The sequence below is a fragment of the Oncorhynchus keta genome, chromosome 5 (assembly GCF_023373465.1).
Source record: "Oncorhynchus keta strain PuntledgeMale-10-30-2019 chromosome 5, Oket_V2, whole genome shotgun sequence".
NCBI classification, from domain to species: domain Eukaryota; kingdom Metazoa; phylum Chordata; class Actinopteri; order Salmoniformes; family Salmonidae; genus Oncorhynchus; species Oncorhynchus keta.
The window spans coordinates 36,044,016-36,056,511 of record NC_068425.1 but is presented as its reverse complement, the minus strand read 5'-3'; the positions used below and the strand labels follow the sequence as shown (position 1 = coordinate 36,056,511).

The following is a 12,496-nucleotide window of genomic DNA, read 5'->3' as shown; positions in this document are numbered from 1 at the left end:
AGACCTCACAGTGAAATGCTTACTGACAAGCCCTTAACCAACAGTGTAGACCTTACAGTGAAATGTTGACTGACAAGCCCTTAACCAACAGTGTGTAGACCTCACAGTGTAGAAATGTTTACTGACAAGCCCTTAACCAACAGTGTAGACCTCACAGTGAAAGTGAACATGCTCAGTGAAATGTTTACTGGCAAGCCCTTAACCAACAGTGTAGACCTCACAGTGAAATGCTTACTTACAAGCCCTTAACCAACAGTGTAGACCTAGAAATGTTTACTGACAACCTTAACCAACAGTGTAGACCTCACAGTGAAATGCAACTGACAAGCCCTTAACCAACAGTGTAGACCTCACAGTGAAATGTTGACTTACAAGAGTGTAGACCTCACAGTGAAATTGACTGACAAACACCTTAAAGACCTCACAGTGAAAGTGTAGACCTGTGAAATGCTGACTTACAAGCCCTTAACCAACAGTGTAGACCTGTTTCACATCTGGCAGAACTTTCTTACTGACAAGCCCTTAACCACAGGTATAAGTGAAATGCTGACTTAGACCTTACAGTGAAATGCTGACTTACAAGCCCTTAACCAACAGGTAGACCTGTGAAATGTTGACTGACAACCAACCAACAGTGTAGACCCACAGTGAAATGCTGACTGACAAGCCCTAACCACAGTGCTGCTTACAGTGAAATGCTGACTGACAAGCCCTTAACCAACAGTGTAGATCTTACCGTGAAATGTGACTGACAAGCCCTTAACCAACAGTGTAGACCTCACAGTGAAATGCTGACTGACAAGCCCTTAACCAACTTTACTGCTGTGTGTAGACCTCAAAACATTTAGTGAAATGTTTACTGACAAGCCCTTAACCAACAGTGTAGACCTCACAGTGAAATGCTTTACTGACTGTGTTAACCAACAGTGTAGACCTCACAGTGAAATTAATGCTTTTACTTACAAGCCCTTAACCAACAGTGTAGACCTCACAGTGAAATGCTGACTGACAAGCCCTTAACCAACAGTGTAGACCTTACAGTGAAATGCTTCAAGCCCTTACAAGCCCTTAACCAACAGTGTACAGTGAAATGTTTACTGACAAGCCCTTAACCAACAGTGTAGACCTCACAGTGAAATGTTTCTGACAAGCCCTTAACCAACAGTGTAGACCTACAGTGAAATCTGACTGACAAAGCCCTTAACCAACAGTGTGACCTCACAGTGAAATTACTGACAAGCCCTTAACCAACAGTGTAGACCTCACAGTCCTGACTGACAAGCCCTTAACCAACAGTGTAGACCTCCAGTGAAATGTCTGACTGACAAGCCCTTAACCAACAGTGTAGACCAGTGTTTACTGTCAAGCCCTTCAACAGTGTAGTCCCACAGTGAAATGTTTACTGACAAGGTAAAACAGTGTCCAACCTCAGAACATTCTGGACAACTGGAGGTTTGACCTATGAGATTACACTGCTCCAGATAGACGACTCAGAATCAGAACTTTCTTATACATCTCCTTCTGGTACTCCTTACAGGTGTGGGAGGTGTGACAGACCAGAGCCATGGTATGGGGTGGAGACAGGCATGACGCTGCTGCTGGTGTCGCCACGGAGCGGTGATGGGACAGAGGAGCCAGCGTCGCCCGGCAACCACAGACGAATGGAACTACAAGGCTGGCTGTGAGCTTTTGATGTTTCCCGGGACGTGTCCTAAATGAGAGTATTCCATACAGAGTGCACAGGGATAGGGAGACACTGGGACGTGGTCCCTTGTCTTTACTGCTGTGTGTAAATGAAACATTTATTGGTGAAGGGAAATATTATGGATCCACTGCTCAGCTGACGTTATCCTGTTAATTAACTTTAATGTTTTTCCCTCTCTGTCTCCTCTGTCTCCCCTCTCTGTCCTACTCCTCTCCTCTCCTCTCCTGACCTCCGTCCGTCTGTCCTCCCCTGTCCCGTCTCCGTCTGTCTGTCCTGTCGTCTCTCTTTGTCTCTCTCTCTCTTTGTCCTGTCCTGTCTCCTGTCCTGTCTGTCCTCTCCTGTCTCTCTCTCTCTCTCTCCTCTCTCTCTCTCTTTGTCTCTCTCTCCTCTCCTCTCCCTCTGTCTGTCTCCTCTGTCGTCCTCTCCTCTCCCTCCGTCCGTCCGTCCGTCCTCCGTCTGTCTGTCCTCCTCCTCTGTCTGTCCTCTCCTCGGAGAAGGTAAACCTCTCCTCACCCAGGTTCTGGACAACTGGAGGTTTGACTCCTCCTCTCCTCTCCCTCTCCCCAGTCACTCTCCCTCTCCTCCCTCTCCTCTCCCCTCCTCCTCTCCTCTCCTCTCCCCGAGAGAGAGAGAGAGAGAGAGAGAGAGAGAGAGAGAAAGTAGGTGTGTGTGATGAGAGAGTGAGTGAATGGATGGATGTGAGATCCCTCCTCTCCTCTCCTCTCCTCCTCTCTCCTCTCCTCTCCTCTCCTCTCCCCCTCCCATCCTTTCCTCTCTCCCTCTCCTCTCTCCTCTCCTCTCCTCTCCTCTCCTCGCTCCTCTCTCCGCTCCTCCCTCTCCTCTCCTCTCCTCCCCTCTCCCCCCCCCGTTATATCCTCTCCTCTCCTCTCCCTCCTCTCCTCCCTCTCCTCTCCTCTCCTCTCCTCTCCTCTCCTCTCCCTCTCCGCTCCTCTCCCTCCTCCCCTCTCCTCTCCCTCTCCTCTCCTCTCCTCTCCTCTCCTCAGGATCCAGCCCTGTCTGAGGCTCTGAATGACCTTTACAAGGAGTTCAACTCTCTCAAGGCTCACCTTGGTGATCTCATAGAGAAAGTGCCGCCATAGAAACCTTCATCGACGAGGTCAAGACTGAGCGGGCCAATGGTGGCACCTGGCCCCCGCCTCCAACCCAAACCCCGCCTCCAACCCAGTGCCAGCTAGGAGAGTGGTCAAAAGAAAGCTCCCGCCTCTTAAATGACTAAAAACTCCACCCCATCCCATTGACCCCACCCAACTCATCCTACTCACCCCAACCTACTATGCTCTACCCTACCCCATCCCATCCCATGACCCCATCCCATCCCGCTGACCCCATCCCATCCACTGACCCCATCCCATCCCACTGACCCCATCCCACTGACCCCATCCCCCACTGACCCCATCCCACTGACCCCATCTCACTGACCCCATCTCACGGACCCCATCCCACTGACCCCCATCCCACTGACCCCATCCTGACCCCATCCCATCCCACTGACCCCATCCCATCCCACTGACCCCATCCCATCCCCACTGACCCCATCCCATCCCACTGGACCCCCATCCCACTGACCCCATCCCATCCTGACTGACCCATCCCATCCCACTGACCCCATCTCACTGACCCTATCCCACTGACCCATCCTACTGGAGCCCCATCTCACTGACCCCATCTCACTGACCCCATCCCACTGACCCATCTCTCTGACCCCATCCCATTAACCCCATCCCTCTGACCCCATCCCTCTGACCCCATCCCATCCCACTGACCCCCCCCGCCCCCCACAGACCCCATTCACTGACCCCACCCCACTGACCCCATCCCATCCCTTATTCTGTCCATTTATAGATGTAACTCTGTTTTATGTGTAACTTTTATAAACAGTTTAGCCCTCTGCTCTGACATTCTGGGATTCATTAATATTCTGGATGTGAGATTAGGCGTTTATCAGACAAAACCACTCTGATAGTGAAATACCTTCTAATTGATACATTTTAAACTCACCTGACTGTAGGGCAAGGCGGAGAGAGAGAGAGACAGAGAGAGAGAGAGAGAGAGAGAGAGAGAGAGAGAGAGAGAGAGAGAGAGAGAGAGACAGAGAGAGAGAGAGAGAGAGAGAGGGAGAGATAGAGAGAGAGAGAGATAGAGATAGAGAGAGAGAGAGAGAGAGAGAGAGAGAGAGAGAGTGGAGAGATAGAGAGAGAGAGAGGAGAGAGAGAGAGAGAGAGAGAGATAGAGAGAGAGAGAGAGAGAGAGAGAGAGAGGGGAGAGATAGAGAGAGAGAGAGAGAGAGAGAGAGAGAGAGAGAGAGAGAGAGAGACAGAGAGAGAGAGAGAGAGAGACATAGAGAGAGAGAGAGAGAGAGAGAGAGAGAGAGAGAGGAGATAGAGACAGAGAGAGAGAGAGAGAGAGAGAGCGGAGACAGAGAGAGGAGAGAGAGAGAGAGAGAGAGAGAGAGGGAGAGAGAGAGAGAGAGAGAGAGAGAGAGAGAGAAGAGAGGGTCTTATAATGGTGAATTGAATTCTTTACAACCTACAAATAAAACCAGAGATGGACAGAGAGGAGAAATACTAGTCCAGCAGATTTTGTTTCAGCAAAGCGACTGAGCCAATCAGAAAGCTGATAGAGGATTGATCAGTTTTTCTGAGAGAGTAATTCAGGTTGAGAGAAGGAGAGAGAGACTCTGATAAAACACAGTCAACAGTAACAAACTGTGGTCTTGATGCTGAGATCAGAGTGCCGGTATCAGTGTTTGACTTTAGTACCTCAGTTAGAGAGAGTATAGAGAGTTCCTCTTATAGAATATCAGATCAACAGTATAGAGGAGTTGCTGTTCCTCTTATAGAATATCATCAACAGTATAGAGGAGTTGCTGTTCCTCTTATAGAATATCAGATAAGCATGTTTAGTGGTCTTATATATCAGATCAACAGTATAGAGGAGTTGCTGTTCCTCTTATAGAATTTCAACAATAACCTACAAATAAGAGGGAGCTGCTGTTCCTCTTATAGAATATCAGATCAACAGTATAATTTTTCTGTATGCATTGATGGAGGTAAATAAATATGTTCATTTTTCGCATCAATTCGTATCTACTCCTCCCTAACAAGGCCTCTAGAAATACTAGTCCAGTCTGTGCAGAGGCAGGATTTTTGTTTCAGCAAGCCTGTTCCTCTTATAGAATATCAACAACACCTTTAGCTAAATTAGAAGTTCCTGTTCCTCTTATAGAATTCAGATCAAAAGTTTTGCTGTTCCTCTTATAGAATATGATCAACAGTATAGAGGAGTTGCTGTTCCTCAGAATATCAGATCAACTGATAGAGGACTCTTATAGAATATCAGATGATCAAGTTGCTGTGTTTTAAAGGTTTGTTTTTATGAATACAGATCCTGTTCCTCTTTTTTCAAAGTATAGAGGAGCTGCTGTTCCTCTTATAGTGATCAGTATAGAGGTTCCTGTTTCTGTCAAGTCATGTGCTGTAATTCAGATCCAACAGTTGAGAGTTGCTGTTCCTCTTATAGAGGTAAGTATAGAGAGCTGCTGTTCCCTCAGCGTGACTCTTATAGAATATCTGTATAGGAGTTCCTGTTCCTCTTATAGAATATCAGATCAAAATAAGTTGCTGTTCCTCAGGGTCTGCTGTTCCTCTTATAGAATATCAGATGATTGGTTTGGTTTCAACAGTTGAAGCTGCTGTTCCTCAGGCGTGAGGAGCTGCTGTTCCTCTTATAGTCAATCAAAGTATGTTTGACTTTAGTACCTCAGAATTATGTTGAGTGTTGCTGTTCCTCTTATAGAATATCAGATCAACAGTATAGAGGAGCTGCTGTTCCTCTTATAGAATATCAGATCAACAGTATAGAGGAGCTGCTGTTCCTCTTATAGAATATCAGATAACAGTTCCTGTTCCTCAGAATATCAGATCAAAAGTATAGAGGAGTTGCTGTTCCTCTTATAGAGAATATCAGATCAACAGTATAGAGGAGCTGCTGTTCCTCTTATAGAATATCAGATCAACAGTATAGAGGCTGCTGTTCCTCTTATTATAGATCAAAGTAGAGGAGTTCCTGTTCCTCTTATAGATCAGATCAAAAGTATAGAGGAGTTGCTGTTCCTCTTATAGAATATCAGATCAACAGTATAGAGGAGCTGCTGTTCCTCTTATAGAATATCAGATCAACAGTATAGAGGAGTTCCTCTCAGATCAACAGTAGAGGAGTTCCTGTTCCTCTTATAGAATATCAGATCAAACAGTATAGAGGAGCTGCTGTTCCTCTTATAGAATATCAGATCAACAGTATAGAAGAGTTGCTGTTCCTCTTATAGAATATCAGATCAACAGTATAGAGGTGTTCCTGTTCCTCTTATAGAATATCAGCTGCTGTTCCTCTTATAGAATATCAGATCAACAGTATAGAGGTTTCCTGTTCCTATTATAGAATATCAGCTGCTGCCTCTTATAGAATTCAGTCCCAGTATATAGGTGTTCCTGTTCTCTTATAGAATATCAGATCCTGCTGCTGTTCCTAAATATAAACAGTACAGGTATGGAAGCCTGGGCTGGTATGGAACTAAACCCTGCACTCCTGCCCTTGTAACTCTACATCTGCTGAGGATGTGGTTGCTAGATAAATCAACATGGGGGAGGCAGTGGTTTGTGTTGGCGTCACTCTCATATTCCAAGGCACCCAGCGTGATATGAATACATTCTTCTTTATTAAAACGAAGAACACTAAACAAACTAACAAAATGACCGTGACTCTATAGCACAAGTGCTGACAGGCAACTACACGTAGACAATAACCCACAAAACCAAAATGGCAAAATGGCAACCTAAATTCAGATCCCAATCAGGGCCGCGATAAGCCAGCTATCTCAAGATTAGACCACCGTGAACCGACATTTACCTAGACAATACCAGCCCCATAGATATGCAAAAAAACCTGAACCGAACAAAAGGCTTTACATACCCTCGTCACACCTGACCCTAACCAAAATAATAAAGAAAACAAAGATAACGAAGGTCAGGGCGTGACGAGGCGGTATAGTTATACCCTATAATGACCCTTTAAAGTTTAAAAACAGCAACATTTTAGCAAATGTGTTGAAAATTAAATACAGAAATAGATATATATTTGCATTCCACAACTCAAGGTCACTAGATGTTAGAATCACTTTTGGTAGTGATTACAGCTGTGAGGCTTTCAGGGTGAGTCTCTAAGAGCTGTGAGTCTCTAAGAGCTGTGAGTCCTTCTGGGTGAGTCTCTAAGAGCTGTGAGTCCTTCTGGGTTAGTCTCTAAGAGCTGTGAGTCCTTCTGGGTGAGGCTCTAAGAGCTGTAAGTCTTTCTGGGTGAGTCTCTAAGAGCTGTGAGTCCTTCTGGGTTAGTCTCAAGAGCTGTGAGTCCTTCTGGGTGAGGCTCTAAGAGCTGTAAGTCTTTCTGGGTGAGTCTCTAAGAGCTGTGAGTCCTTCTGGGTGAGTCTCTAAGAGCTGTGAGTCTTTCTGGGTGAGTCTCTAAAAGCTGTGAGTATTTCTGGGTGAGTCCTAAGAGCTGTGAGTCCTTCTGGGTGAGTCTCTAAGAGCTGTGAGTCCTTCTGGGTGAGTCTCTAAGAGCTGTGAGTCCTTCTGGGTGAGTCTCTAAGAGCTGTGAGTCCTTCTGGGTGAGTCTCTAAGAGCTGTGAGTCCTTCTGGGTGAGTCTATAAGAGCTGTGAGTCCTTCTGGGTGAGTCTCTAAGAGCTGTGAGTCCTTCTGGGTGAGTCTCTAAGAGCTGTGAGTCCTTCTGGGTGAGTCTCTAAGAGCTGTGAGTCCTTCTGGGTGAGTCTAAGAGCTGTGAGTCCTTCTGGGTGAGTCTCTAAGAGCTGTGAGTCCTTCTGGGTTAGTCTCTAAGAGCTGTGAGTCCTTCTGGGTGAGTCTCTAAGAGCTGTGAGTCTCTAAGAGCTGGGTGAGTCCTTCTGGGTGAGTCTCTAAGAGCTGTGAGTCTTTCTGGGTGAGTCTCTAAGAGCTTTACACACCTGGATTGTACAATATTTGCACATTATTATTTTTCAAGCTCTGTCAAGTTAGTTGTTGATCTTTGCCAGACAGCTATTTTGAAGTCTTGCCATAGATTTTCAAGAAGATTGAAGTAAAAACTGTAACTCATCTGTAACATTCACTGTCTTATTGGTAAACAACTCCAGTGTATATTTGGCCTTGTGTTTTAGGTTATTGTCCAGCTGAAAGGTGAATTAATCTCCCAGGTTTTCCTCTAGGATTTTCTCATTACTTAGCTCCATTCTGTTTCTTTTGTATCCTAAAACTCCCCAGTCCTTAATGATTACAAGAAATACTGTCGTGTCTTTGGCATCATTAAAATGAAGACTGTTATTTTCTCAAATCAATTCTCTGTAATTATTATTATGATTAGACTTTAATCATGTAAATGTAATTAACTAGAAGGTCAGGGCACCAAGGAAAATATTCACATTACAAAGTTATATTTTTCCTAATATAACTTTCAGATATTTTAATATCTGATCAATTTGTCTTCTAATGAACTATTAATGAATTATTCTTTACCTCACGTTAGTCTCATTCCAAACGTCAGAAATTGTTGGTTATCTGCACGAACCCAGTCTTTACTATGAATCATCCATACATCAATTGTCTCAATCATTTGTTTATTAACTAACTAAATAATCACAGAAATGCATCAACAAACAACAAACTAGATATGGTTACAAGGAAATGGTAAGGGATGTTCCCTAGTGGGGTAAACCGGTATCGAGGCTTGGTGTACAAAAGGGAAGTGGGGGTCGACTGAGAACGGCGGGAATTACGCACATGAGTCACGACACACTTGATAATTATATTCATTGAAATGCTATTCCTTTGTAGATGAACGCTCACTCATTCGGGAATAATTGCAATCAATATGTACATTTACGCTCAGTGTGTCGTCGTGATCTCTGTTGGGATCGCCCGTCTTTCTGTTGGAAAGTTCTTCCACCCTCTCTCTTACGTGGTTACCTCTCTCTTCGGCGGTTGTCGGTCCTCGCATTCACGGGTACATCATTTCTAGCTGCAGACTAGTAATTAGTATCGAAGAGTAGCTCATATTCTGTCGGATTGATAGTCTCAGAGTTTAACCACGTGGTATGGTTAAAAGATTCAGCAAACATTACAACCTTAGCTCCCTCGATGGTGGAGGTACGCCTGGTCTCTACTCAAACCTCAACTCCCTCTGTGATTGATGTACTGGTCTGTTAGGAAATTTCCAAGGTGGGGGTTATATCCAGAACAGTAGGAAAGGGCTCTCCCATGACGTCAGATCAATGTCTGTGCTCATGGGGCGGGCCTAGGACTTAGTTAAACTCCAAATGGAATTGGAGTTTCCTTCATTCAAACTTGTTAAGGCTAGGGGGCGGTATTTTCACGTCCGGATGAAAAGTGTGCCCAAAGTAAACTGCCTGCTACTCAGGCCCAGAAGCGAGGATATGCACATACTTGGTAGATTTGGATAGACAACACTCTATCGTTTCTAAAACTGTTTCATTATTATGTCTGTGAGTATAATAGAACTTATTTGGCAGGCAAAACCCCAGAGGACAAACCATCCAGGATTTTTATTGGGGTGACAAGTGTTTTCAATGGGTTTTCTATGGGGATCTAGATTTCTAAGGCACTTGCTTGCAGTTCCTATTGCTTCCACTGGATGTCAACTGTCTTCAGAAATTGGTTGATGTTTTCCTTTTGAGTAATGAAGAAGTACGGCTGTTCAGAACGAGGGTCGAGTCTAGTGTACTGTTGTGGTTGGGGCGCACGACCTGAAAGCTCGCTCCACTTTGTTTTCAGTCCTGTATCGAACACAGTTTATCCTGTCTTAACTTTTATTGATTATTTATGAAAAAAAGTTTAAAAATAGCTAAAGTTATATTAGGAAAGTTGTTTGAATTGTTTGGATCAAGATTACAGGTAACTTATTAGATATTTTGTAGTCATGTTGCGAGAGTTGGAACCGCTATTTTTTTTATCAAACGCCAAATAAATGACATTTTGGAGACAGAATTAATCGAACAAAAGGACCATTTGTGATGTTTAATGGACACATTAGAGTGCCAACAGAAGAAGATCTTCAAAGGTAAGGCATGAATTATATCGTTATTTCTGAGTTTTGTGTCGCGCCTGGCGGGTTGAAATATGATTGTCATGTGTTTGTTTGATGGGGTGCTGTCCTCAGATAATAGCACGATTTGCTTTCACCATGAAGCCTTTTTGAAATCTGACACGATGGCTAGATTAACACGAAGTTAAGCTTTAATGTGGTGTTTTGCACTTGTGAATGCATGAAGGTCAAATATTTCATGTAATATTTGTTGAATTTCACGCTCTGCTATTTCACCGGATGTTGTCGAAACGTTCCGCTAGCGGAATCCCCAGCCGTAACAGGTTTTAACCAGTTTAAAATCACATTACATAATTTCACAAATAGTTTCATCTTTACTCATTCATTGTATACAACAATTAGATGCAATCCTCACACTTGAGACTCTTGTATATACAGATCTCTGGTAATGTGGCTGTATTGTCTCTCATGAGTTTCACAAACATTAAACGAAATGGACCGGTCGTAGCTGGATTCTCCCCCGACCTTGTACACATTCTCCAAAACATGGACACTGTTCAGTTCTCAAGTTCTATGCTGGAGAAGAGGTTCCTTCGTTCTCCTGTGAAACCTTCTCTCTCTATACTTCATGAGGGAGAGAGTCTCCTCCAGGGATTTATGACCTGCTATAACAGAGCCGGGTGTAGGGGGAAGAGAGAGGTGGTGAGAGAGAGAGGTGGGTGGTGCTCACTATACCCAAAGAGGGCCACGTCATGACAATACACATAACTTGATGCAGCCTCCACTAAGTTTGAAAATATGGAGAGTGGTACTCAGTGAGGTGTTGTATTGAATTTGCCCCAAACATAACATTTGTATTCAGGACAAAAAGTGAATTGCTTTGCCACATTTTTAACAGTATTACTTTAGTGGCTTGTTGCAAACAGGTTGCATGTTTTGGAATGTTTTTATTCTGTACAGGCTTCCTTCTTTTCACTCTGTCATTTAGGTTAGTATTGTGGAGTAACTACAATGTAGTTGATCCATCCTCAGTTTTCTCCTATCACAGCCATTAAACTCTGTAACTGTTTTAAAGTCACCATTGGCCTCATGTTGAAATCCCTGAGCAGTTTCCTTCCTCTCCGGCAACTGAGTTAAAAAGGACGCCTGTATCTTTGTAGCTACTGGTTGTTCAAAGGGATATTCAATGTCTGCTATTTGTTTTTTTTTTAAGCTGTCTACCAATACTGTAGGTGCCTGTAGGTGGAAAACCTCCCTGGTCTTTGTGGTTGAATCTGTGTTTGTAATTCACTGCTCAACTGAGAGACCTTACAGATGATTGCATGTGTGGGGTACAGAGAGGAGGTAGTCATCAAAAAACATGATGTTATTGTCCAACACATCCATCAAGTCCAAGGGCTCTGGTCTAAAGTAGTGCACTATGTAGGGAATAGGTTGACATAGGGCTCTGGTCAAAAGTAGTGCACTATGTAGGGAATAGGGTGCCATAGCGATCTGGTCTAAAGTAGTGCACTATGTAGGAATAGGGTTCTATTTTGAGAATCTCACTCTTGTCAGCAGAATAACCTCCACGGTGAATTACACACACACACACACACACACACACACACACACACACACACACACACACACACACACACACACACACACACACACACACTCAGGCACACTCAGGCACACACTCAGGCACACACACACACACACACACACACGCACACACGCACACGCACGCGTCACGCAGCACCACACACGCAGATACACACACACACACACACACACACACACACACACATATACACACACACACACACACACACACACACACACACACACCTGTCAGGACTACAGTAAAAGGCAGTAACTCAACATTACAGCTTTCACCTTGAGTCAACAAGGCCCTCGACGATCAGGTGATTTAGGTGTGTGTGTGTGTGTGCTTGTGTGTGCGAGCATGTGTGTGTGTGTGTGTGTGTGTGTGTGTGTGTGTGTGTGTGTGTGTGTGTGTGTGTGTGTGTGTGCTGTAAAGCAAAGCTATTAACATTATCCCATGGTCCGGGGTCAGTATAATGGTCTGCTCTCCATCATTAATATTACACTGGGTTGTAATGACTGATCCCAAATCAGCCTGAAAGAGCGTTGGTTTTGCCACAGAGAGTGGATAATTTTATGATGTATATACAGTACATCATACAGTATATATATAGTATATTATAAATATATATTTAAAAAAATATATATCTTTTGTACTACTCTACTTGACATTTCATTTCATATTACCGTGCAATGATGTTTTCTAATAAACTTGAATGTTGATTCTTGAGAGTGGGTCAGACAGAGGCTCTGAATACAAGCTGTACAGATCCAGGGTCAGTTTACAGTACTCTCTCATCCTAACTCTGGAGGAGGGAGGGAGGGAGGGGGGATTGAAACCGGTGCTACCAGGATATTTTAGCCAACCTTATAGACCACCAACCACCACTATCAATATTATAGACCACCAACCACTACTCTCAGTATTATAGACCACCAACCACTACTCTCAGTATTATAGACCACCAACCACTACTCTCAGTATTATAGACCACCAACCACCACTATCAATATTATAGACCACCAACCACTACTCTCATTATTATAGACCACCAACCACTACTCTCAGTATTATAGAC

At 44.1% G+C, this 12,496-nt stretch overlaps 1 protein-coding gene across 1 annotated transcript in view; it reads left to right on the top strand.

Moving 5' to 3' along the window:
• Window positions 1-1,617: 1,617 nt before the first annotated feature.
• The window catches only part of si:ch211-76l23.4 (uncharacterized), a 23,008-nt gene continuing 12,129 nt past the window's right edge, over window positions 1,618-12,496 (top strand). The window contains exon 1 of the mRNA XM_052519798.1: window positions 1,618-1,681. Within this exon, the coding sequence (XP_052375758.1) occupies window positions 1,621-1,681 (61 nt within the window). The 5' untranslated portion in view covers window positions 1,618-1,620. The remainder of the gene's footprint in view (window positions 1,682-12,496) is intronic.